The sequence below is a fragment of the Plecotus auritus genome (assembly GCF_963455305.1).
Source record: "Plecotus auritus genome assembly, chromosome: 14".
Taxonomy (NCBI): domain Eukaryota; kingdom Metazoa; phylum Chordata; class Mammalia; order Chiroptera; family Vespertilionidae; genus Plecotus; species Plecotus auritus.
This window is the reverse complement of record NC_137780.1, coordinates 3,277,151-3,304,175: the sequence shown is the minus strand read 5'-3', so window position 1 is coordinate 3,304,175 and position 27,025 is coordinate 3,277,151. Positions and strand designations below refer to the sequence as shown.

Here is a 27,025-nt window from a genome sequence, read left to right as displayed (position 1 = left end):
CCCTTGAGTGTGGCTCTTCCACAAAATACCACGGCCTGGGCGAGTCTATGTTGAAGAAGTGGCGTTAGAAGAACTTTAAGCTTAAAAAATGTGGCTCTCCAGCCAAAACCGGTTTGGCTCAGTGGATAGAGCGTCGGCCTGCAGACTGAAGGGTCCCGGGTTCGATTCCGGTCAAGGGCATGTAACTTGGTTGCGGGCACATCCCCAGTGGGAGGTGTGCAGGAGGCAGCTGATCGATGTTTCTCTCTCATCTATCCCTCTTCCTTCCACTCTGTAAAAAATCAATAAAATATATATATATAAAAAAAAATGTGGCTCTCCAAAGAAATTTCAATCGTTGTCCTGGTGATATTTGGCTCTGTTGACTCATGAGTTTGCCGACCCCTGGCCTAACGGATGATCCTGAAGTATAAAAAATTAGTTTCATTTCAGAAGTTAGAGAAGCTACGAACTCTTTTAATACTAAGAAACAACGAGTGAAGATGTTTATATCCAGATAGTCCATATCACGTTACCTGGATGAGACAGGGTACTCCTGACAGGAAGACTTTAATTAATTAAACATTAATTGAATAATGAGGTCTATTGCAATTCTTCCGGAATGCGGTTGGGTACTATCTTAGGTGCATAACATTGTGGGGAGACTGAGTGGTTCAGGCTAAATACCAAGTGAAAAATATTCAGGAGCCAACATCCCTACATTTCGCCAGCTACCGCTGGAAAAAAAATGAGTATTGTGGCTAAAAACATGTATTCTAGTTTATGGTGAACGAAGAAAATTTGCTTAATAAGATCGTTCTTTTCCTTTCTTTATTGTAATTTTTATAAATATATTTTAATTGATTTCAGAGAGAAAGGGAGAGGGAGAGAGAGAAACATCCGTGATGAGAGAGAATCACTGACAGGCCGCCTCCTGCACGCCCCGTACTGGGGATCGGCAACCTGGGCATGTGCCCTGACCGGGAATTGAACCCTGACCTCCTGGTTCATAGGTCAATGCTCAACCCTGAGCCACACCAGCCGGGCCATTGCAATTTTTTATTTCCTTGAACTAGGCATATAGAAGACTAACATGAAACATGAAAAACAGCTTCAAAAAAAAAAAACAACTTTGTAAAGCAAGAACATCGACAGCAACAAAACAAAATCAAAAAAGAAAATGAGCAATGAACAAACCGAAGCCAAGAGAACTTAAATGGCTCTTATAAAAGGCAAAGGTTTGGGGAGGGCCTCGGAGTGTGTTCACTTACCCTTCGTCCACTTCCCCGGGGCCCCCAGGAAGGTCACTACTCCAGTGAATCACAACCGAGAACCCGATTTTAAAAGGTCGCAAAGAACCGGTACCTTTTTCTTCGCCTGTAGAAGCTCCTGGTAGGCACTGGATCGTATAAAACGTGGGTATGAATCACTTTTCATCAGTTTGTAAATGTGCTCCTGAAAAGAAATAAGGGTTAGGGCCCGGCTTCATCATTTCTCAGGGGAAACCAAATGCCGTGATCAGAAGACAGCAGGTTGTCGGAAAACCAATCGGGAGCAGCTAGAAATAAAGAATGATTCTGCTGCTGAGAAGACCTTCCGCTGACAGAACAAGCAGATCCTCAAATTCATCATGTTATTCATACATCAATTTTAAAGCTGGTTGAGGAGCTACGTGGAATGTAAATCACACCCAGCCCTTAAAAAAAAAAAAAAGGGAGTTTAGTTAACAGAATGTCAGAAAGTGATTCTGAATCAAGTTGTTAGTTTCCATGGATTATTTGGGAATTTAAATCAATCTGCAGGCGTTTCCAACTACTCCAGGTCGATGTGGAGTTTCGAACGCTTTGAGAGTGTCTGGACGTCCCAATCTCTTCTTATGTGGAGGAAATATATAATTTTAGAAGTGACTCCGTTTCCCTAGTCTCAAACACACCAGCGAGAATTTGGAGTTCCTCTGAGTCAGGGGTGGGCAAACTTTTTGACTCGAGAGCCACCGTGGGTTCTTAAACTGGACCGGAGGGCCGGAACGAAAGCATGGATGGAGTGTTTGTGTGAACTAATATAAATTCAAAGGAAAGGAGCGGAGGGGAGAGCAAGAGAACCCATCCGCTCTTTCGGCTCCACGGGCCGGATAGAACAGCCAAACGGGCCAGATCTGGCCCGCGGGCCGTAGTTTGCCCAAGGCTGCTCTGAATCCACTTCAAAACGTCAGGATGGAGCCTCATTCTACCAGCCGTGGGCAAACTACGGCCCGCGGGCCGGATCCGGCCCGTTCGGCTGTTCTATCCGGCCCGCGGAGCCCAAAGAGCGGAGGGTTCTCTCCGCTCCTTTACTTTGAATTTATATTCGTTCACACCAACACTCCATCCATGCTTTGGTTCCGGCCCTCCGGTCCAGTTGAAGAACCCATGGTGGCCCTCGAGTCAAAAAGTTTGCCCACCCCTGGGCCCAAGGTTCCTCGCCAAGCATCTGGGGCATTTCAAGCCGTATCAGTCTGCAGCTCTAAGAGTGAAGTCATGTCTTTGTTCTGGAGTCAAGCCTTTGGGGACTCAGAGCCTCTCCTGCTAAAGATCTCAGTCACACGGTGCAAATTCAGGCCAATTTACCCGTCCCTCTCAGCTCTCCTTTCTAACGCAGACTAGAGAGTTCTTGGGGGAATGACAGGAATGCTAAGTGTCGTGCAGGGTAAGGAGCTGTGCACAGCAAGTACTCAAACCTGCTGGAGTCTGTGGCAGGTACGCTGCTGCGAGCTTGGCCACGTTAGTTAATTCAGCCCTCCCAAGACCTCAACCAGACTGGTAACCATTTCCACATCCATTTTTAAAAATTCCCACGGAGGACGTGCTTAGAGAGAGGACGGGGAAGAGAGGGAGAGAGAGAGGGAGAAAAACATCGATGTGAGAAAGACACACGGATTGGTTGCCTCCCGCACGTGCTCTGACACGGGCCAGGATGGAACCAGCAACAGGTCCACGCCCTGGACTGGGAATCGAACCTGAGACCCTTCCGTGCGCAGGCCAGCGCTCTAACCGCTCGGCAACACCGGCCAGGGCTAAATATTCCTTTTACCGGTTCAGGAAGGTTATGCCAAACCGTTTACACGCTGTTGGCTCCAGAAAAAAAAAAAAAATGTTGGGAATTTCATCTTGAACTGAAATAGAAATAAATAAGCAGAGAAGCAAGCAAGGCCAGAGATCTGATCCTGGTCCCTGTCACGGGTCTCCGTAGGTTGGAATTGTTGCCACGTACAAGAGCTTAGCACATCAGGAGTTTGCCTCCTTAAGCCAAAGCCGCGGAGGCAGTATTTTCAACTGGGAGGCAAATCAAGGCAGGGCATTTGCGTAGCTCACTGTACTGTATTTTATTTAGGAACACTGTTATTTAACATACAGCATGCTTTCTAGAGTGACTATTCTTTTCTAAAGACGGTTTAAGAAATTATGACGGAGGCGTGTTCTGATTTAAAGGCCAGTTGCAACGCACCGTGAGGAAATAATAGCCTCTCGTGACAAGTTGCTTTTTCTTCTTGAGAATAATATTTTATTAGAGCAAGTGGAAATTCAAATTGTTCTTCAGGGGGAGAGTCTGTCCGATTCGAGAAAAGGAAACTGAAATTTTGACTTAGGAAGTTAATATCGTCCTATCAATTTCCTTTCATTTCTTTTTGCAGACTTTTTTTTTTTTTTTTAAATTAACTTGGGAAATTAATAGGTGCTGGAGTCTAGCATTCCACTTTATCCTCAGTGCCAAAACGGGTTTGAGTTTGGCATATCGTCAGCTAATTTAATTTAGTTCTGACTAGTAGTAATAATAAGTCCTTTAGAAATATCAGTGTCTGAGAATCTCCATATGGAAAGACACCCGAAGGGGTTAAATGTGTTTTTGAGGTTTACACTCTGTTGTTGTCATTTTTAATTTCCAAAGAATTTATTTATTTTTATATTTTTAAAAATCTCTATTATTGATTTTACATATGTCCCCCTTTTTCCCCATTGACCCTTTCCAGCCCGCCCCCACCCCCAGGCCTTCACCCCGCTATTGCCTGTGTCCATGGGTTATGCATATGTGCATACAAGGTCTTTGGTTGATGTCTTCACACCCCCCACCCCTCATCCTCATCCCCCGCCCCCCCCCGCCGGGCCACTGTGGATCAATGCTCGCTCACATATTGGGTGACAGAGTAGAAAATGAAGTAAAAGGTTTCAAATGTTCACATAAAACCCTATACATTTACAGAACATCCCAGGCTTTTCAAAACAGGTTACTCCACAGTGCCTCTGTTCTCTCCTAGATCCATCGGAGGTATGTTACACACAATGACCTACACTGGGAGATTAGACACGGCTGCCAACTACAAGAAAAGCAAAATACCAGTATCTCAACCCCTCACCCCCGGGGGAGCACGCGTGTGACACGAGGCGAGGCCCGCCGTGCCCTCACCTGAGCATCTTCGAACGTGTACCGCCCAGGCTCCTTCACGTTCTGCGTGGTCTTGTCGTAGCTCTTAGAGTCCAGGTTGATGGCACTGGGGGCCCCTGGAGCCAGGAATTCTTGCCATATTTCCTGAACCCGAGAGGGGACTTCCCGGATCGGCCTCTTCTTCAAGTCCTCCACCGCCAGCCAGAACCTGCGTGGGGCGTGACACCGAGCACTCACTCCAATGGATAGGGGCAGAAACAGCGTGTTGGGGACCAGCGAGAATGGTAAGGAATCGTCATCCCGCTCCGGTTTCCGCGATGGTGTTGCTCTGATTACAGAAGGCACAGTGTAACCTGGCTGGGGGTTGCAGGCGGAACCTGGGAGCTCACCTGGAAATGCGGCCCATCCTCCCCACCCAGGGGCTGCCTCTTCTCATGAAAATATTAACCGCTTTGCAGCAGAAACTACCCATTTGCCCTTTTACCTACACTGAGTGGCCAGGTAATGATGATCTCTGAACGCATAATCATCTGGCCACTCAGTGTCTATCCTATAGAATAAAAGGCTAATATGCAAATTGTCTCCTCGACCAGGAGTTCGACCAGCAGGCAGGTGGTCCAACCGCCCATGTCCCCTCCCCCTGGCCAGGCTGGCTGGACAACACCCATGCACGAATTCATGCACCAGGCCTCTAATACACACACACACACACACACACACACACACACCGAGTGGCCAGATTATTATGCGTTCAGAAATCATAATAATCTGGCCACTCAATGTACTTTCTCACGTCATCTTTGTCCTTCTACCCAATATAAGCAGCTGGCTTATATAAGGGGGGTGCAGAGATGTTTGTGGGTGCCCTGCTGCTCTCCCACGCTGCTGGCAGGACTGGCATAAACTCTCACATAGGATTCACCCCTGTCCCTGCTTAATTGGCTCAAGTCGTGACACGTGGCTTGGGCCCATTGCTTGTCTGGTTGCACAATGTCTCATCATCTGAAAAGCCTTATAAAATCGAGTGCTCATACAATCCACAACGATGCCCAAGAAGGAATTCACTTTCTCTCAGGGTTTCCTACATTGAGCCTTGACTGATTTTTTTTTTTTTATGAGTTGTATTCAAAGGTGTAAAATGTTTCATAAGGAAATAATGAAAATAATTTAAGTGTTTGCTGTTAAAAGTGGATCGGTCATGCCTGGCTGGCGTGGCTCAGTGGTTTGAGCATCAACCTATGAGCCAGGAGGTCACAGTTTGAGTCCCAGTCAGGGCACATGCTAAGATTGCTGGCTCAATCCCCAGTGTGGGGCGGGCAGGAGGCAGCCGATCCGTGATTCTCTCTCATCATGGATGTTTTTATCTCTCTCTCTCCCTCTCCCTCTCCCTTCCTCTCTGAAGTCAGTAAAAATATCTTGAAGAAAAAAAACACAAGTGGACCTGTCAGAGCCCCGGTTCTGAGCAACCTCTATTTTTTTTTTAATTTTTTATTTTTTATTTTTTTTTTAAATATACTTTATTGATTTTTTACAGAGAGGAAGGGAGAGGGATAGAGAGTCAGAAACATTGATGAGAGAGAAACATCGATCAGCTGCCTCCTGCACACTCCCCACTGGGGATGTGCCCGCAACCAAGGCACATGCCCTTGACCAGAATCGAACCTGGGACCCCCCAGTCCGCAAGCCGACGCTCTATCCACTGAGCCAAACCAGTTAGGGCGCAACCTCTATTTTATTGAAGCCGAGTAGCAACGTTAAAGACCCATTCGTTAGAGAGGAACTGGGGCTTGGAGGGTACCAGGGTGAGTGACATACAGCATATGATGGGGGGGCGGGATAAAGCCGAGCACTGTCCTGTGGTCTTTGACCTTGGGTCCATTGGAGCGATGAGGGTCAGCACAGAGAGGATTTTCGGCTCTGCCTGGCAAGGGAATTACAGCAAAGCTTTCCGGGAGTTAAAAGAGCTCTGGGCTCGGCTCAGAACGGCCCTCGCTGGAGAAATGAGGGCAAGTAGCTAATTTTGGGCTACTTAATGCAGAGAGTGATGGTATGACAGAAGCAGAAAGCACTTCCATGTAACCATCTGAACGGCTGACATTTGCAAGGGCATCGAAACACTTCCCATACATGTGATAGATGTGATATTTTATATGCAATTCCTTGGCAGGGAAATTAGTGGGCATGGAATTATTGAGATAAGAAATGGTTAGCCCTGGCCGGTTTGGCTCAGGGGATAGAGTTTTGGTCTGTGGACTGAAGGGTCCTGGGTTTGATTCTGGTCAAGGGCACATGCCCGGGTTGCGGGCTCGATCCCCAATGTGGGGCATGCAGCAGGCAGCCGATCAATGAGTCTCTCTCATCATTGATGTTTCTCTCTCTCTCCCCTCTCCCTTCCTCTCTGAAATCAATAAAAATATTTTTTATGGGTAAAGACAGGGTAAAAATAAACCCCCTGGTGGTCAGCGCACATCATAGCGAGCGGTTGAGCGGCCTTAGCATATCATTAGCATATTACACTGGGATTGGCTGAACGACCGACCGGTTGACCCGACTCTTAGCCTATTAGGCTTTTATTATATAGGATTGTATAAAAAAATAAATGATGATGTGACCTTAATAGAGAAAATGTTACTCGGTAGGCTCAATAAAATCCTTAGCAACTGTAGCTCTCAGAACCTGGAGAAGGTCCTCGTGAACTTGAAGGAGCACAGGAAGCTGCAACCCAACCACCCCTGGCGGGCACACGGATACGATGAAATTCATCCCGGTTCTGTCTGCGGGTCCTCTCGCTTAATCCGCGGGACATCGGTCCAAGTTCTGCATGTTCCTGAACGCGTTGTTGTTGGTACCTGCTAACTTCCCCCCAAAGAATGTGGCCATGCCTGGCTCTGCTTCGTTCCTATGAAAATAAATGAACGCCGAGACCTTTCAGCAGATGAATTTCACAGGGCGGCATGTGTCACGGGGAAGGACGTTAGGGCATGGCGTTTCAAGAGAATAATGAATGAAAGCGCTCATGGAAAAAACAGTCTCATGGGGTGGAAAGTTATCATTCAACGGGGCTACTCAAGTCTATGCCAGTGTCTCTCACTGAAAAATTTAATTTCCGGGTGTAGCTTCAAGTTAGAAACATTTCAAAAGTATGTGGGGATGATGTTTACAACAGATGGGCGGACCGTGGATCCCTCTCTCACCGGCAGCTTAATGGGGCGCTGCTTTCAACTGCCTGAGGCTGTGTTCAATGTGCAAAGGAAAGAGTTGCCCCCACAGTTTCATCTCAAGTTATTCCCCCCGTCTTTGGGTTGTTGTTTTTTTTAAATTGACTTCAGAGAGGAAAGGAGAGGGAGAGAGAGAGAGAGAAACATCAATGATGAGAGAGAATCACTGATCGGCTGCCTCCTGCACGCCCCCTACTGGGAATGAAGCCTGCAATCCGGGCCTGTGCCCTTGACCGGAATCAAACCCAGGACCCTTCAGTCCGCAGGCCGACGCTCTATGCACTGAGCCAAAGCAGCTAGGGCTCAAGTTATTCGACACTAGTACCCAATCTCTTTCTGTACATCTTACTTGTGAAACCATATGCAAGGAAGACCAATATGCATAAATAGTCGATGTTTTAATTTAACTGCAGAAATATTATTGGCTATTTTCCACTTTGCCAAACACTTCTTTATGGAGTCCATTTCAAATGCACAAAATGTATACTGTAAAGAGAGGGTAAAAATATGCCACCACGAGGGACTGATCATGTTGGACAGACTTTGCCTTATTTTATCTTTTTTTTCTTCTTCCTCCATCAAGTGGCAGGAATTCAATGGGCTCATGTCATTACCATGATGTTGGTGGGAGCGTAATTGATCTGTTACATCCTGCACAACCAGGTACATCACAGGTGGTGTCTCTGGCTTACAGCATACGGTCGGAAAAACATGTCTTACCTTAAGTTTTCCGAGCTGAATTCTGACTCCAGAAACTTAAGAAACTGTTCTCTCCCAACGGGGTCTTTCAGTGCTTCGTCCATGCCAAACCCCCACCGTTTGACCCTCTGCTGGCTCGGTTCTTTGCTGGAGGAGATAAAGGCAAACCAAAGACATTCCGTTCTGTTCAGGCCCTATTTTCTGCCATTACGTTCCCTCTCAGAACCATATACGTCTTGACATTCCCGTCTTTAACTGAACTTTCAGCGGGGGGGTGGAGGGGGGGAGGCCGGATTCTCTTAGTTTGTTTCAACAACTTTATGAGCTCGGTACTATTTTAATTCTCATCTCGTAGACGATAAAATCACAGCACAGAGAGGGTTACCACTTGCCAACAACAGACAGGAAGTCAGGGGTAAATGGCAGACATTTACCCCTGATCTGACCCAACAGCCCAATTTCGTAGCCACGCCCCCAAGGCAGTCGCAGGGCGGCATGTTGTCCTGGGAGAAAATGCATTGGGAACCGAAAGGCCTGAGTCCTTGTTGATGATTCCGCTGTCAGTTAAATGTGTGACCTAAACCTGGGGGGGGGAGTATCAACACTTTGGGATTCTAGCTCGTTCCTCATCTATGGCATCTAGAACCTACCAATCAAGAGCTCTGCTTCTCAAGCATTTCAGAAGCACTGCATGGATGTAAAGGAAAGACAAGGGCCCCAGATCCAAGCTGGAGAAGTGCTATAGGATACAAAAGACTCCCTCTATGAAGTGACATGCAACGGTCTCTTCATCCCTCGGCCGAGACTGGTAAGAGAATTCTTTCCTGGCTCGTGCAAGAAACCAGGGAGTCCTAAGTGGTTCTTTGGCTTTCTTAAGAAGTCCGTCTCTTGCCAATTTCTCTTAGAGTAAGGTCCTTTTGTTTTAAAATTGAATGTATACAGGCATCTACACTAATAAAAGAGAAAGATGCAAATTGACCATACCTTTGCGACGCCCACCAGCCAATCAGGAGTGAGTATGCAAATTAACACAACAAAGATGGAGGGTTAATTTGCATACACAGGCGCCAAGCGGCTGGGGGCGGGGCCTCTGGGCAGCGTGGAAAGGCGGGAAGGTGGAAAGGCAGCTCTGGGCCGGAGCGAAGGCAGTGCCGGCAGCCAGGGGAAGGAAGGCCCATTCTTGCACGAATCTTTGTGCATCGGGCCTCTAGTATAATTATACTGGGCTTAAGTAAGTATGGATTTAGCATTCATTTTTACGTGAATACATGGGCCTTTGTGACTACGTGGGTTTTTCAGGTAGCTAAGACAATAAGCTAAAGAACCGAAGATCCCAATTCTGACTGGTCTACCTTAAGCCTTTATACCTCTATTCTGCACTAGTCTTTTGGAAATGCAAATATTAATGCAAGTTCAAATATCTAAGGTTCAAAACCATTACCTTTATAATAAGAGCTTTATACCATGGGCTAATGTAGACACAGAGTAAAATTGTGGTGACCACTACCCAGCTATAGGATTCTTCCCGTTTAACCCAAACCCTGAAATAAGTGACGTATTTCGAGGGAAGAGAAAATGACACTTACCTTGCTTCAAGTTCCCAGAAAGTAGTATCATCGGACAGCCACGGGTTAGAAGGGTCGGGCGGCACAAAAAACGGGTCATAGTCTAAATACTGCTCCGTGTAACTTAGCAGACTGGGGAGAAGAAACACATTCATCTCCTTTCGTTGTCTGGCTGAGGCTGTAACCAGCCCAGAGTAAGGGACTCTATGACTATGTATGGCCGAGGGGTGCCTGCTGCTTCCCAGCGTGAACCCCGATGGCAGTGTTCACATCTCAATGAACTGACACGCATTCACTTATGTGCTTCTCGGAAGACCCATGTGGCCAAGCATGCCATCCCTCCCCATGCCTACGCCATGTGAGCCAATATCCCCCCATTACAATACACTACACCCAAGAGATCAGGGTGTGAAGGGCAGGGCTAAGGGTCAGCTCCGATCCTTGGTCGACCAGTCCGCCCGCAGCTGAACTGATTTTAGCCAACGTGGAAAAGAGGTTAAAAAGTATTTTTTTTTCTACAGTATTGTTAGGAATTAGGTAAAAGGGGAGTGACTCGCTGAGCAAACATTTTTTTAAATCCGTATTTAAAAATAAAAATAAGAAGAGGACAGGGAAAAAGTGGAAGAGGTAGGATGTGTCAAAGCCTCAAAGTGCAGAACAGGAATGCTATTAAGAACACGTTTAAATAAAGAAATGGAGAAAAATATAAGATCTGAGTTTGATTCCAGTTTTGAAGTTCTGCAGTAACTCAGTGTGAATTGAGAGAAAGGCCAACTTCAGAGGTTGAAAGGGTCGTTTCTCCCCGCAGGAGGGAGAAGATTCAGGGCCTTGGAATTATCTCCTCTACCTGATTCTGGTTGCGCAAGGATTGCACCTCTGGAGATGTCAGGCAATAAGGGTCATTCTGTAATTAATTTAAACTGCAACAAGGCATCCCCGCTGGCGTGGCTCAGTGATTGAGCGTCGACCTATGAACCAGGAGGTCACGGTTCAATTCCCAGTCAGGGCACATGCCCAGGTTGCGGGCTCTGCCCCAAGTGGGGGGCGTGCAGGAGGCAGCCAATACATGATTCTCTTGCATCACTGATGTTTCTCTCTCCCTCTCCCTTCCTCTCTAAAATCCATAAAAATATTTAAAAATAAATGAGGAAAAACAAAATAACATTTATTACAGGGTCCCAATCACTTATCTCAGCTCCCTTTCCAACAGTTCTTGTACCATTTTTATCAGATTTCACTGTCAGATAAAAAGTTTAAGTGAATATGGACATCTCCAAATACTCACCTATCAGCAACTTTTGACATTTTTAACCGATGTCTGTCTAACTGTATTTGCCAATAGTTTATCTGAAAACAGAGTTAAAGAAATAGTGTAAGTGGTGAGATTCTCACAATTTTCAGCTCTAATTTCTGATAAACTGGGAAATTCCAAACAAGAACATGTTCTACATCAGTAAAATTCCAAAATCTGTTAAAAAGAATCAAATGAGAGAGATCTGAAAGAGCTAAAAAATTAAAATCTGCTTCAATGTAAATATAACCAGTAGCTTTAGAACAGCAATGAACTTCAATATTCTGCCTGCTTTAACAACAGGTAACTTTCTTTTAAAGTGTTATAAACATTTTATGTTTTTTTAAATATATATATATATATATATATATATATTTTTTTTTTATTGGTTTCCAGAGAGGAAGAAAGAGGGAGAGAAACATCAGTGATGAGAGAGAATCATGGATCAGCTGCCTCCAGCACGCCCCACCCTGGGGATCTAACCCACAACCCAGGCATGTGTTCTGACCAGGAATCGAACCATGACCTTCTGGTTCATAGGTTGATGCTCAACCACTGAGCCACACTGGTCAGGTGAAAGTGGTATAAAGATTTTAAACATGTATTCATGGTGAACAACCAAATCAGAATCACATTTACTTCCTAAATATTGAATTCAGAGTATAAATGCATTTGTTATCTGTTACTATAATTTCAAAATATAACCTACTTCCTAAAACCATCCCCTGAAAGCATCAATAATGTGCTTTGAGAATAACTTTACCAACAGTTCAAACCCCCACATGGACATCATCACACATGGAAGACTTTCATTTAAAATTCTCTGAATGGCCCGGCCTCTCTGGCTCAGTGGTTGAGCGTCAATCTAAGAACCAGGAGGTCGTGGTTCAATTCCTGGTCAGGGCACGTGCCCGGGTAGTGGGCTCAGTTCCCAGCAGGGGGGCGTGCAGGAGGAGAATCAAAGATTCTCTCTCATCCTTGATGTGTCTATCTCTCCCTCTTCCTTCCTCTCTCTGAAATCAATAAAAACATATAAAAATTTTATCCCAATTACTTTTTCCTTCATGAGGATTATAAATATACCAGAAAAATGTATTATATTATTGATAAATCATATTACAATCAGATATAAGAAAAAAAAAAGAATCAAATAGGGGAAAAACCCCATGGACTGAATCTACCAAGTAATTATTATTTGATAGGAGACACTGGTGATTGCTTTGCAATATTACTCGGAGACGAAACTATTGATCAATTGGTAAAACAAGATGGGATATATACCATGACCTTACACCAGCGTTGATAAGGGAAAACTTCAAGAGGCGTATAGATATAGAGACCAGACCGTAGAAACACGAATAAACACTCATTTGTGAAAACCGTGTCACATGATTGGACATGGTAAAGCCATGGCCAGGTAGCCAACCTCTTGTCTTCTCATTCTGTAAGACCCAGTGTTGGAATACACAATAAATTAGTGCGTGTGACTTTAAAAAATTGGGCAGAGAATAAAGGATGCGGGGAGTTACATGTTGAGGAGTTTTGACTACATATCTTACAATGAGACAACTTCATTACTTTTTAACTGAAAAATCTTCTCCATGAAGCGGACAACCATACAAGTAAGCGTTTGAAACACCTGCTACTAAACATTCACTGTTGGATTCTCACAGCGGCTACTCTGCAAAGCCATTCACAGGCCATCGTACAGGCTGACCCACCTGCTCCTGTAACTCATCTTCTGTGGGAGGTTTGGTTTCTGGCGTGGGTGTGTGGGTAGGACTGTGACTTCGAATGTCGTTCTGTAAACCATAGACGGACTACATGAAATAAAAAAAGACATAGGTTAGGACAAAGCAGCATGGGCCGTCACAGAGCTGCGAAGAGGCGATTTTGTGTGATGTATTCCGTAAGATAACCTTGAGGCGTATCGGTTTAAGCTTCTGATCAAAATTCAAAAGGCAGCGCTATCCTAAATGTCTCAGGCATGTGAAAACAGAAGCACAGCACAGCTCTGCAAAAAAAGGTGTGGTTCGGTCATGAACTTCAACAGAATCATCGATTACGTGGAGAAGACATGGCAAGTGTGATGACAAAATGTGGGGGAGGGCTGAGAGCACCTCTTTTTTTAGGAGGAGGATGAAGGACGAAGACATATGAAAACGGTATGAACCCCTCCCTCGAAGCGGAAGTGACCAGGTAGGTGTGAAAAGGAACGCTTGAAAAATCAGAAGAGGGTTGACCGAGCTGCTGAACTGAGCCAGTTTTCAGAACCATCATCCAACTCACGCCATCTCTGGGAGGTCATTCGATCTCTCCTCCCCTCCTAGCCCCATCCTCCCAAGAACTCAATTCCGGTCCCTGGGCGTTTAGCTTACCCCCAGGAGTCGTGCATATGCTGTGAGTTAATTACTGACAGGACTGCACTGAATGAACTGAACGTTCTCTCCTCTTTCCTTCATTCACGCAACATTTATTGAACGTCTACTGTATGCTGGATAGAGTGCTAAGCGTTACAGACATGGAAGTAAATGAAAATAGATATGCTTTCTCCTCCGGTGGAACCCATAATCTAGTGGAAGGGAAACGGGTCATACAAATAATCACACAGATAAATATACGATGAAAACGTGATAACGTCGAGGAAAGGAAAGACGAATGAGCGTAGGGCCTGAAGTACGAGGAGACTTCGCTAGTAATTCCACCGAGAAAACAGAAAAGGCCCCCATGGACGAGTAGTGGTATTTGAACCGATTAAACAAAACCTTCTGACCCAGGGGTGGGCAAACTTTTTGACTCGAGGGCCACCATGGGTTCTTAAACTGGACCGGAGGGCCGGAACAAAAGCATGGATGGAGTGTTTGTGTGAACTCATATAAATTCAAAGTAAAGGAGCGGAGGGGAGAGCAAGAGAACCGGATAGAACAGCCGGATCCGGCCCGCGGGCCGTAGTTTGCCCACGGCTGTTCTGACCCCTGAAATAACAGTGGAGGTTGATTTTTTTAAATTAGGCAGATGGACGATCCCCAATGATGCAATAATTGTACCTTCTGATGTGTACTCTTTCTTTCCGTGATGTCACACACATTTTTGATAAGGAGAATGAGAGAGAGTCTAAGTTTTTGAACCTCCATTTCTGTTTACCTTGGTTTAATTACCATAAATTCTTTGAAAAGAATGGGCTGAGCCGGCGTGGCTCAGTGGTTGAGCCGGGAGGTCACGGTTTGATTCCAGGCCCGGGTTGCAGGCTCGGCCCCCCAGTAGGGGGCGTGCAGGAGGCAGCCGATCCATGATGCTCTCTCCTCATTGATGTCTCTCTCTCTCTCCCTCTCTGAAATCAATTAAAAAATATATATTTTTTAAAAAGAGTAACTCTTCCAAATTCAACAAGCAGCGAGAAATACACTTCATGCAGCTTCGGGAGAGCTGATCACAGTTTGAGTCTTGCAGACGATAAAAGGGACTGAGCAGGCCCCTCACAGGAGGGGGGGCCCAGCATGGGAGGGGGGGCGTGGGGGGAAGCATCCACAGGCCTACTTCGGCGTGGCCTTGCCTCCATCTCTCAGAGTTCCTGGGACAAAAGCTTTTGAGCTGCTTCTGAATGTTTTTTCCTGCCCCCCCCGCCCCCTCCCCCGCTCCTCTCTCCTAAGATCAAGGTCAGCTGCCTTAGAAGAAAGAAGAGGCACTTGAACCCTACCGGGAGGGCGGGGGGGGGGGGGCGGGGAGGGGGGCTTTGAACAGGACGCAGGTGCTCCTCAGGGGGGAAGACACAGACAACAGGAACTGGAACTACAAAGAAGATGTTCTGTGCCTACTTCAGGGACACGCACCCGGGGCCTGCTGTGGCCACGGCAGGAAAAAGCCACAGAAAAGAAGGCCCTGTGCTCTGCGTGCCGAATGCTTCCATCCACGGGTGCCGACCTTGGCCACGTCCCTGGAGGGACGGTTGCAGGCCAGAAACGCTCAAGCGCGTCAAGCATGTTTTAATGGAACAAATAAAAAGGCCTTCGAGCCGAAACCGGTTTGGCTCAGTGGATAGAGCGTCAGCCTGCAGACTGAAAGGTCCCAGGTTCGATTCCAGTCAAGGGCACGTACCTTGGTTGCGGGCACATCCCCAGTGGGAGGTGTGCAGGAGGCAGCTGATCAATGTTTCTCTCTCATCGATGTTTCTAACTCTCTATCCCTCTCCCTTCCTCTCTGTAAAATATCAATAAAATATATTAAAAAAAATAATAAAAAAATAAAAAAAAAATAAAAAATAAAAAGGCCTTCGATGTGGGTGTTACGTTAAGAGAGATGTAGGTGCCACTGTAATGTATTTTCAAAGGGTTCTTTAAAATGTCGTTACGTTCGGGAAAGCTGTATTCATTTATTTGAATACGTAGTCTCTCATACAACAGACACCGCGGGGTCACTGTCTTATGGCTGCGTCACCAAGTTCTGACGTGAAAAGGGTCCTCCCACAATATCTATAGTTAAGAATCTTTACAATGTCCCCTTTTCTCTCCGACTTTTCTCTAAAAATCCCCTTCTCTTGCCCTGGCCAGGGTGGCTCAGTGGTTGAGCATCGACCTATGAACCAGGAGGTCACGGTTCGATTCCCAGGTTGCAGGCTCGATCCCCAGTAGGGGGCGTGCAGGAGGCAGCCGGTCAATGATTGTCTCTCATCCTTGATGTTTCTCTCTGTCCCTCTCCCTTCCTCTCTCTCTAACATCAATAAAAACATATCATTAAAAAGATAAAAATCCCCGCCGAAACCGGTTTGGCTCAGTGCATAGAGCGTCGGCCTGCGGACTGAAGGGTCCCGGGTTCAATTCCGGTCAAGGGCATGTACCTTGGTTGCGGGCACATCCCCAGTAGGAGGTGTGCAGGAGGCAGCTGATCGATGTTTCTCTCTCATCGATGTTTCTAGCTCTCTATCCCTCTCCCTTCCTCTCTGTAAAATATCAATAAAATATATTTTTTAAAAAAAAGATAAAAATCCCCTTCTCTCATCAGTGCCATTCTTCTCAGATCGTCTCCGTCTCCATTTCCTCGTCGCCTGGTCTCTGAGAGGCCTCCCATTGCCGATGGCCCTTCTCCCAGAGGGAGGGGGGAGGGGTGGGCTCAGCAGCCTTGTCCCCTCCCTGGCACAGACCCCTGCTGCTGCCCTAGGATGGGGCTGGGTCCTCGGGAGAGAGGGACCGGAGGAAGACGGGGGCTCGAGCGCCAAGATTTTCCTCTGGCCAAGCGATGAGGAAGAGCAGGGGAGACACTCGAAGACACTGGATGAAGAGGGAGCCAAGGCGTTCCCGGCTGAGGTCCACGGGGCTCATTCCGAGGAGCAGCACGGCGCACGGGGGTCTCACCTTCCGGGTTTTGTGTGGGTTTCGCATTCGGGACGACTTCTTGATGTCCACTTCCGTGGTGTTCACACACCCAGGCTGCAGGTGGGAACAGAGAAGAAGGAACCTTTGACCGTCATGTTTTTTATCCTGAATGACTTTCCCTCCCGAACCCGAGGAAAGGCCCCGATGACAAGCCCTGATGGCCACTCTTCCTAAACGGCCATAGCATTCTACGGCTGTGGTCGGTGACAAAATCAGTTACTTTCTTTTTTAAAAATATATATGTTTTTTATTGATTTCCGAGAGGAAGGAAGAGGGAGAGAGAGAGAGAAACATCCATGATGAGAGAGAATCACTGATCGGCTGCCTCCTGCATGTCCCCTACTTGGGATCAAGCCCGCAACCTGGGCATGTGCCCTGACCGGGAATCGAACCATGACCTTCTGGTTCATAGGTCAGCGCTCAACCACTGAGCCATGCTGGCTGGTTTGTTTCCTACCTAAATTATCTATGACATATACATGCTACACACACTGCACTGAAACATGAACTAACGTAGGAATCCCGCCTGCATGCCTATTTAGGAATGGGAAAAGTTGGCTGGGCACAGAGGTGTGCTTGGCAGTGTAGGCGGAAGGAAGGGGTCCCACAGAGTGGGACGCATTGACTAACCAACACTGAGCCATCTACACTAATAAAAGAATAAGATGCAAATTGACCGTACCTTCACGACGCCCACCAGCCAATCAGGAGTGAGTATGCAAATTAACCCAACAAAGCTGGCAGATTAATTTGCATACACGGGCACCAAGCGCCCAGGTGTGGGGCAGGATGCCATGGCAACAACGCAGGTGTTCTGCACCGCCCCAGCCACTCAGGGCCTCTGGGCAGCATGGGAAGGTGGAAAGGCGGCTCCCGGCTGGAGCGAAGGCGGTGCTGGCAGCCAGGGGAAGGAAGGCCCATTCTTGCACGAATCTTCGTGCATCGGGCCTCTAGTTTACTTAAAACTCTCCCAGCCTCGGGTGATCGATAGCCGATGCTCTGATTTCATTCGTCTGTGGCGGCCTGGCATCCGTACTTTGCAGAAGACCTCCAGCGGTTTTTAGTAACCCGCCGGGATCCACGCCCACCAATCTGGATGTAACAGGGATAATGCTCGGGAAGTATTACAGCAACATGTTTTCATTTCCGATTCCATTTCCACTTCCTTGCAGCCTCCACCCCTAGGTCGGAGTCCCTAAGTAAGGGTGGGGAGGTACTGAGAGTCTCCAAGCTCTTGTCAGCACACCCCGAGCCACGCATGGCAAGACGGATCCCAGAGACTTCCTCTCACAGGCTACGGGGTGGGAGCGGCGAGGATGCGGCACACAGGGAAGGGGAGGCAGGTCCTCCCGGAACCCGGAGAAAAGGAGGAATAAAGGCGAGATGCAGAGCTCAACAGGTGCCCCCTTCTTCTCCTCGGAGGCAGAACCCCAAGGCGAGTGGAGGGAGGGCGAGAAGTGCCCAGGCAAGGAAGAGGGAGCCTGTGAATGTGGGGGTGGGAGCACTGGGCCCCATACCTGGAGCCGGGGTGGGGGACCTTGTTCCTGCCCAGGGCCATGTGGATATATATAACTTCCCTCACGGGCCATACACAAGGATCCACTTAAACATCAGCCTGCTCTCCACAGAGTGGCCAGATGATGATGATCTCTGAACGCATAATAAGCTGGCCACTCCGTGTATGTCCTATATAATAAAAGGCTAATATGCAAATTGTCCCCTCGCCCAGGAGTTCGACCAGCAGGCCGGCCGGCCAACCGCCCATGTCCCCTCCCCCTGGCCAGGCTGGCCGGACCCCACCCATGCACGAATTCATGCACTGGGCCTCTAACATACACACACACACACACACACACACACACACACACACACACTGAGTGGCCAGGTTGTGATGATCTCTGAACGCATAATAACCTGGCCACTCAGTATATATTCTATATAATAAAAGGCTAATATGCAAATTGTCCCCTTGACCAGGAGTTCGACCAGCAGGCAGGCCGGCCGGCCAACCGCCCATGTCCCCTCCCCCTGGCCAGGCTGGCCGGACCCCACCCATGCACGAATTCATTCACTGGGCCTCTAACATACACACACACACACACACACACACACACACACACACTGAGTGGCCAGATTATTATGCGTTCAGAGATCATCATCATCTGGCCACTCAGTGTATTTGGTCAAACATTTAATCACTCACCCCGCATGCCCTGGCAGGGCAGGACCCAATGATTTCACGGGCCTTATACGGTCCGTGGGCCAGACGTTCCCCATCCCCGAGTCCCACAGGAAGGCCACATGCCATCGTATCCAATACGAATCCTTCCAGTTGGGCAGGTGTTGGCAAGAAAGGTGAGCCCGAGACCATTCGCCCCCGGGCTCAGAGGCGGCAGGCGAGGGACGCAGAATGTGTTGCCTGCCCCCTGGCACGGGGCCCCGGGTTCCTGAGAGGAGTGGTGGGTGGCTGGGAGCTTGGCACTGGGACAAGGCCGCCAAGAGCCAGGGTTTTACGCTGGGAGCCGAGGTCTGGAACACACAGCCCAGCAGTAAGTGCCAGGAGATGAGAAAGGACGCCCACCCTGTCTGTGGCAGCTACCTGGGGACGCACTGTGCCAACCTGCCCCGAGCGGAACTCAGCCGGGAGCCAGGAAGGCCCAGTGGATGCTGGGTCCTTGTCTCTCCGCCCCCCCACCCCGACCCCCACCCCCTGCACGAGGTCACATAAAACCAAACTGTGCCCGGCCGGTGTGGCTCAGGGGTTGAGCATCAACCTAGGAACCAGGAGGTGACGGTTCGATTCCCGGTCAGGGCACATGCCCAGGTTGCGTGCTCCATCCCCAGTACGGGACGTGCAGGAGGCAGCTGATCCGTGATTCTCTCTCATCATGGATGTTTTCATCTCTCCCTCTACCTTCCTCTCTGAAATCAATAAAAATATCTTAAAAAAAAACACACAAAAATATCAAAGCCTTTTCTCACCAAATTTCTACCCCTAGGGAATCTTGGATAGTGGCAGGAAAGTGGGACTAAACCTCAGGGTGTGATCATTTACCTAAAAGTGGTTCCGCTACCGAACCCGTGGTTTACATGACTGCAACATGGTAAGCACACATGTGGAAACCTACCCTTTACATGGGTCTCTGAGGAAAACAGAGCAATTATAGAAAATGCAGGAAATGACTTTTCTTTATACATCTGAGGGGTACGAACTAACTGAGCTTAAAAGCTGCTTCCATAATAAGCTGGGATTAAAATTTTCGTTTTTAAGCACTTTCTAAAAATATATATTTGTATTGATTTCAGAGAGAGGAAGGGAAAGGGAGAGAGAGATAGAAACATCCATGATGAGAAAGAATCATGGATCAGCTGCCTCCTGCACACCCCCTACTGGGGATCAAGCCCACAATCTGGGCACGTGCCCTTGATCGGAATCAAACCCAGAACCCTTCAGTCTGCAGGCCGATGCTCTATCAACTGAGCCAAACCGGCTAGGGTTGTTTTTAAGCACTTTGATTTCAATAAAATCATGTTGTTATTTTTACAAGGCAGTTATATATAATTTTAAATATATTTTTATTGATTTCAGAGAGGCAGGGAGAGGGAGAGAGAGATAGAAACATCAATGAGGAGAGAGAATCATTGATCGGCTGCCTCCTGCACGCCCCACATGGGGATCAAGTCTGCAACCGGGGCATGTGCCCTGACCGGGAATCAAACTGGTGACCTCTTGGTTCGTGAGTCGATGCTCAGCTGCTGAGCCACACCCGGCCAGGCAAAAAAGGCAGTTATCTTTTTGAAGCATATATAATATGCATCAGGAGCCGGCGCCAAATCACGTGAGATGTTATACATACGCTGGTGTCCTACACGGCTGAACATATCTTCCCAGTAAGATACAGATAACATTTCCATGACCAAATAGGCACTTAATAAAAACGTCCAAATACGTACCATTTGCCAGATAGAATATTAAGGACATAATATTGGATGTAAGGAATAATAGGTGGCATTTACATTGGCCTAGAAAAGAATCGTAAGTTATTCCTAGCGATTTAAAGGTGAATTTATTTTCAACAGAATTAAGCTGTGCTGTTACATGACTTTAATACTATTTATTAAAAGGCAGAATTGAATGCCTCGGAATGAATTCCCGAAGGAGCCAAATGTGCATGTTCCTGAGAAATATTGCTGCCGCTGTGTTCATGGAAATGTCTTAATGGGCTGAGAAACAGACGCTAGAATTTTTTGGTTTTATTGTTGGTATTTTATTTAAAGGAATGTAAATGCCGTTTAATTCCTTTCCTGGCGTAATGCATTTCTACTCATTGCAGCAGGAGGTACATGTGTTGGAGTGACTTGGGATAATAAGACTCTTCAGAAGAGCAGGCCTCTGAGTCAGTCAGTAATGGAGAACAAGTCTCCTTCAAATCAATCTCTCCCACATTGATGTTTCTCTCCCTCACCCTTCCTCCCTCCCTCCCACTCTCGCTAAAAAATCAATGGGAAAAATATCCTTGGGTGAGGATTTAAAAAAATAATAATAAAAATAAAATGAAATCGCCCTGGCCGGTTTGGCTCAGTGGATAGAGCGTCAGCCTGCGGACTGAAGGGTCCCAGATTCGATTCCGGTCGAGGGCATGTACCTGGGTTGCGGGCACATCTCCAGTAGGAGGTGTGCAGGAGGCAGCTGATCGATGTTTCTCTCTCATCGGTGTTTCTAGCTCTCTATCCCTCTCCCTTCCTCTCTGTAAAAAATCAATAAAATATATTTTTTAAAAATAAATAAATAAAATAAAATCAATCACTGCAGCTGATGTGTGACTGAGCAAAATGATGCCCTAAATGAGAAAGGAAGGGAGGTTTAAGAATGAGGTGGCAAAGAGAGTTGATAGTAAGATATATGCATTTTCCTGGAAATTCTTCAGGAAGACAGGATTCTGGAAACTTAAGGTTTGTAACAGACACACGTATTGGCTCAAATACAATTAAATGATGGGAAAAGATTTTTTCCTTTTGTAACACAGTACATATTTTTTTTAAAAAATATATTTTTATTGAGTTCAGAGAGGAAGGGAGTGACTGAGCATTGACCTATGAACCAGGAGGTCATGGTTCCATTCCTAGTCAGGGCACATGCCAGGTTGTGGGCTCAATCCCCAGTAGGGGGCGTGCAGGAGGCAGTCGATCCATGATTCTCTCTCATCATGGATGTTTCTATCTCTCTCTCACTCTCCCTCTGTGAAATAAATAAAAAATATATTAAGAACAATTAAAAGCATTTTATCTAAGCTTTTTCTAGAAAAAAAAAATACTATCTTTGAGCAGTTTTAGTTTTACCAAAAAATCGAGCAATTTAAAGTGCCGGGGAGCCGGCACGGCGGGGGGGTGAATCAGAGGTCCAGGGGCCTAAAGTAGACACACGCACAGACAGTGCGATGACCTGCTTCTAGAGATGGCTTCAAACGAACAAACAAATAAACAAAACCCTCCTTCACAGCCTTGCAATACTTGTGCCTGGGAACTCATAATCCTTTTTCACTGTTGGCCATGCAACTCAAGCGGAATTTCGAGTTGGAAAAGCAGTTAAGTCTCAGTTCCAGTCTTCTGTGAATTCGAAAGAGAGAAAAACTCAACGGGGACTTGAACAACTGCACTGCTATCTGAAGCTGACACAGATACGTCTCAAACAAATTTTTGGAAGGCAGACCTATTTTGGTCCGAACCTGAAGATCATCGAGAGGACAATTTTAAGGTATTCTCATCAATCTTGATTCCTGTGATGCTGGGAACCTGTTATTTATTCTAATAACTAGAGGCCCGGTGCACGAAAATCATGCACTCGGCTGGGGGGGCGGGTGTTGGTCTCTCAGCCCGGCCTGCGCCCTCTCGCAGTCGGACATCCTTAGCGCTGCCGCGGAGGCGGAAAAGGCTCCCACTACCGCCTCTGTGCTCGCCAGCCGTGAGCCCGGCTTCTGGCTGAGCGGCGGTCCCGCTGTGGGAGCCCACTGACCACCAGGGGGCAGCTCCTGCATTGAGTGTCTGCCCCCTGGTGGTCAGTGCACGTCATAGCAACTGGTTGTTCCCCGTTCAGTCAATTTGCATATTAGCCTTTTGCTATATAGGATACGTATGTAAATATCATTCTCTAATGCCTTATCTGTATTTACAGAAATACACAGATGACACAGACACAGCATCAGATAGAAACAGATGAGATCAGACATGCTTTCCCATGAATAGTCCTGAACATTGTTTAATTCCTTACACTAAGTCTTCTGAAATTATGAAAGGGCATTCGTTGTTTGTTAAACTGAGACACACGGTTTAGCGTTATTGTGTAAGAAAAACTGCTGAATGCGTGTATGTAGGTACAAGTTACATCATTAAAAGAACAAGCCGATGCCCTAGTCCAGTGGTCGGCAAACTCATGAGTCAACAGAGCCAAATATCAATAGGACAACGACTGAAATTCCTTTGGAGAGCCACATTTTTTAAACTTAAACTTCTTCTAACGCCACTTCTTCAAAATAGACTCGCCCAGGCCGTGGTATTTTGTGGAAGAGCCACACTCAAGGGGCCAAAGAGCCGCATGGGGCTCGGGAGCCGCAGTTTGCCAACCACAGCCCTAGTCAATTTGCTCAGTGGACAGAGTGTCGGCCTGCGGCCTGAAGGGTCCCGGGTTTGATTCCCATCAAGGGCACATGCCCGGGTTGTGGGCTTGATCCCCAGTTAGGGGGCGTGCAGGAGGCAGCCGATCCATGATTCTCCCTCGTCATTGATGTTTCTATCTCTCTCCCCCTCTTCTTTCCTCTCTGAAATCAATAAAAATATATATATATTAAAAATAAAAAAGAACAAGCTGATTGGAGTCTGAGCCATCGACAATGTTTGCCCATGAAACCTGATATCCAAAGCAGGTTATTCATAGGCTTACCAAAATTAGAGGAGGAACAAAATGTTGACTCACACTTTTATTATAAATCCAGAAAAGTGTTAATAGTTTCCTTCCTTCGAGTGTTTGAAAGGATCAAGCAACTCCAATGGCGAGCGTAAGTAAGCAAGTGATATCATGGGGGAAAAAATGCAGTCTTATAAATTAAACTAGAGGCCCGGTGCATGAATCCGTGCACCGGTGGGGTCCCTCGCACCGGTGCACGCTCAGAATCGAAGAGGGACCGTGGGAGGGCTCCAGGGTGTGTCCAGCCCATCTTGCCCAGTCCTGATCGCCTGGACCCCAGCAGCAAGCTAATCCACTGGTCGGAGCGTCTGCCCCCTGGTGGTCAGTGCGTGTCATAGCTACCAGTTGACCGGTCGAGCGGTCGCTTGGGCTTTTATGTATATAGATTCTGCATCACTGAACCCTGGTCATCTTACACAAAAGTGGCCATCTTTCCTTAAACGAATTTGCCAAGACTTTGGGGAAATTACAGGGTTACAATAGTCTTCTCTCACTTTCACGGGGCACCCCTCACTTTCCGAAGGCGGAGGTGATGAACGGAGGCCGTGGGGGCACAGTGGCTTACCACAGGGCGATGCACGTCCCAGAAGGCCCTCTCTTGGCTGTCGAGGATCTTCCTTTCGATCTTGTCCCTCTTCTTGTCCACTCTGTCAATATCAGAACAAAGAGCCGTCAGTAGTGCTAACCACGGCGCCTCTCTGAACAAAGGGCCTCAACCGGAACGGAGCTTCCGAGAGACTCACAAGGACTCACTTTGCTTGTGCCTCTGCTTGCATGAAAATGAACTCCCACTTGCGGGCGAAGGCTCTCTGCAGCCGGGCCAGGCTCTCCTGAAAAGTACAGCACTGGTGAAGGCGTTCCGCTGTTCATCTTCCCTCTCGCCTTCCAGTTCACCCACCTCATGTATTCATCAAGAAGAGAAATACAGCCCGGCCGGCGTGGCTCAGCAGTTGAGCATCGACCCATGAACCAGGAGGTCACGGTTCGATTCCCGGTCAGGGCACATGCCCAGGTTGTAGATTTGATCCCCAGGAGGGGGCGTGCAGGGGGGGACAGCCGATCCAAGATTCTTTCTCATCACTGATGTTTCCATCTCTCTCTCTCCCTCTCCCTTCCTCACCTCTTTAAAAATCAATAAAACCATATTTTTTAAAAATGAAGAAAACAAATACAGAATTTCTAAAGTAGAAAATGCACTCCGGTCCGAATGATACGTCACGTTCCCTGAATACAGCCAAGCCTATCATTACCAGCCATCGGGAAACACAGGGAAACCTATGACAAATATTAATTTTTATGAGTAACTGACTGTAGAGAACACAGCTGAAGATCCAAAAGGCTAACATTACCTGGCCTAAAAGAAAAAGTGCTCCATCGGCATCTAGAATAGAGCATATATCCAATTTCACGAGACTTCAGTATCCTACAGTAGAATCTGTGCCCACTTCGCAGATTCTACTACTGATTCCATCAGTCATCCAGTTCTTGACAACAGTGAAAATGCTTGGCAGCCTGCTACCCTTTCCAGACAGTGTTTCAAACCCAGTAGATCACGACATAGTAGTTACCTGAACAGATGACATCCGATTAATTGAATCTGCTGACCGTGACCAACCTGCAAGTGGTTTGCATAATCTATTTTCCCGATATAAATGCTCTTTAATTCTCTAAATTTGGATATCTTCACTACAATAAGCAAGTATCTAAAGGGTTTACGTGTAAGTCCATTTAAAAAATATATATATTGATTGATTTCAGAGAGGGGGGTGAGAGGGAGAGAGAGAGAAACATCAATGATGAGAGAGAATCATGGATCGGCTGTTCCTGCACGCCCCCTACTGGGGATGGAGCCCGCCACCGGGGCATGTGCCCTGACTGGGAATTGAACCGTGACCTCCTGGTTCATAGGTTGACACTCTACCACTGTGCCACGCCAGCCGGGCTGAAGCCAATTTTTGCAAATAAGATATGCTCCCCCTCTACTCTGAGGTTGTGCACTCAGAATGTCATTGTCTTCAATGAGAATGCAAGAAAGCAAGCAAGTCAGAGATTTATTAAGCCTTACGCTACCTGATCCCTTGAGAACCTGACCCTCACAACCCATGAATGGAGAAGGTTGCCAGAGGCCTGAAATGACTGTGAGCCTTATTCCTGTTCATTTTATGACTTCCTTGAGTAGAATGTCCTTAGTACTCACAGCTTCATAGTCGGCGAGCTCTAGCCGGGCCTTGTTCTGCATCGTTCTCTTACAGAGGTAAACCGCTGGAAGGAAACAAATCAAAAATCAATCATCTCCTGCCGGCTTATTAACACCGAGGCACCGACAATAAAAATACAGCCTTACGCATCGAGACGTATTGGTCTTGGTCACCTTTTTTAAGTTGAGGTTGCAATGTTTTTTATTTTTAAATGTTTTAAAATATATTATTTATTGCTTCTAGAGAGGAAGTGGGAGATAGATAGAAACATCCATGATGAGAGAGAATGATGGATCGCCTGCCTCCTGCATGCCCCCTATTGGAGATCAAGCCTGCAACCCAGGCACGTGCCCTGACCGGGAATCGAACCTCCTGGTTCACAGGTTGATGCTCAAGCACTGAGCCACGCCAGCTGGACGCCTTGGTTGCCAGAGACAGTCCATCTGGGCAGCAGATTTACGGACGGATGACAGATGGAGAAAGGACGGTGACAACAGCATGGCCATCGAGCATTTATTTCAGGACCACCAGTGACTCTCAATAACATCAGACTATTCTGAGCCCTCTGGGACAGTCCCGATTACCAGAATACGTTTCTCACTTTTCCATAATATATGACATTTGAGTCTCATGAAATTCGACATATGCTCTATCTATTCTAGATGCTGTTTAACCCACGGGATAAGGACTACCAACTTTGTGTAAGGCTAGCTCTGGGGGTGCCTTAGAAACACTGTCTTTGCACTAAGCTGCACCCCCGGCTGGCTTTGATAATGAAGTCTCACTGGTATCGCCGAGGAAACAGCTCGGAAACACAGGAAATCTGAGGCCACGGCGAACATGGGTGCTATCTCTTCAATGCCTGCCTCCTAACGTTTCCTGTATGAAGGTCAAGGCAAAGGACAGCCAACCATGGAATGACGCTAACGTGACTGCAAACGCCGAGAACTGACGCGATGATTTTAGAACACATCTTTCTACAACCTCCCATGCTAGTTGTATTTTTCTACTAATACTAGAGGCCCGGTGCACAAATTCGTGCACGGGTGGGGACCCTCAGCCTGGACAGCGATCCCGACCCATCAGGGCTGGCCGGCCGGTGGGGAGGGACCACGGGTGGTTGGCCAGCCACGGGAGGTTGCCCGTGGGAGTGCACTGACCACCAGGGGGCAGCTCCTGCATTGAACAATTGTCCCCTGGTGGTCAGTGCGCATCATAGGGACTGGTCGACCAGTCATTCGGTCATTTCGTAGTAACGGTCACTTAGGCTTTTATATATAGATAGATGAGTGATTTCCAAATGACTGGTTTTCATAATTACGGATG

The 27,025-nt window shown here is 47.2% G+C and overlaps 1 protein-coding gene across 7 annotated transcripts in view; it reads right to left on the bottom strand.

The window, feature by feature from the left end:
* Positions 1–27,025, bottom strand: part of RGS7 (regulator of G protein signaling 7) — a 174,746-nt gene that overhangs the window by 9,708 nt on the left and 138,013 nt on the right. For 6 of the 7 annotated variants that reach the window (XM_080650877.1, XM_080650876.1, XM_080650879.1 and 3 more), the window contains 10 exons: positions 25,699–25,763; positions 24,255–24,331; positions 24,067–24,148; positions 16,520–16,594; positions 12,893–12,991; positions 11,166–11,227; positions 9,902–10,012; positions 8,337–8,462; positions 4,420–4,606; positions 1,345–1,434 (listed from right to left, as the gene is read on the bottom strand). In XM_080650877.1, coding sequence (XP_080507003.1) covers positions 1,345–1,434; positions 4,420–4,606; positions 8,337–8,462; positions 9,902–10,012; positions 11,166–11,227; positions 12,893–12,991; positions 16,520–16,594; positions 24,067–24,148; positions 24,255–24,331; positions 25,699–25,763 — 974 coding nt within the window. The remainder of the gene's footprint in view (positions 1–1,344; positions 1,435–4,419; positions 4,607–8,336; positions 8,463–9,901; positions 10,013–11,165; positions 11,228–12,892; positions 12,992–16,519; positions 16,595–24,066; positions 24,149–24,254; positions 24,332–25,698; positions 25,764–27,025) is intronic. The other variant, XM_080650882.1, reaches the window with a different exon arrangement.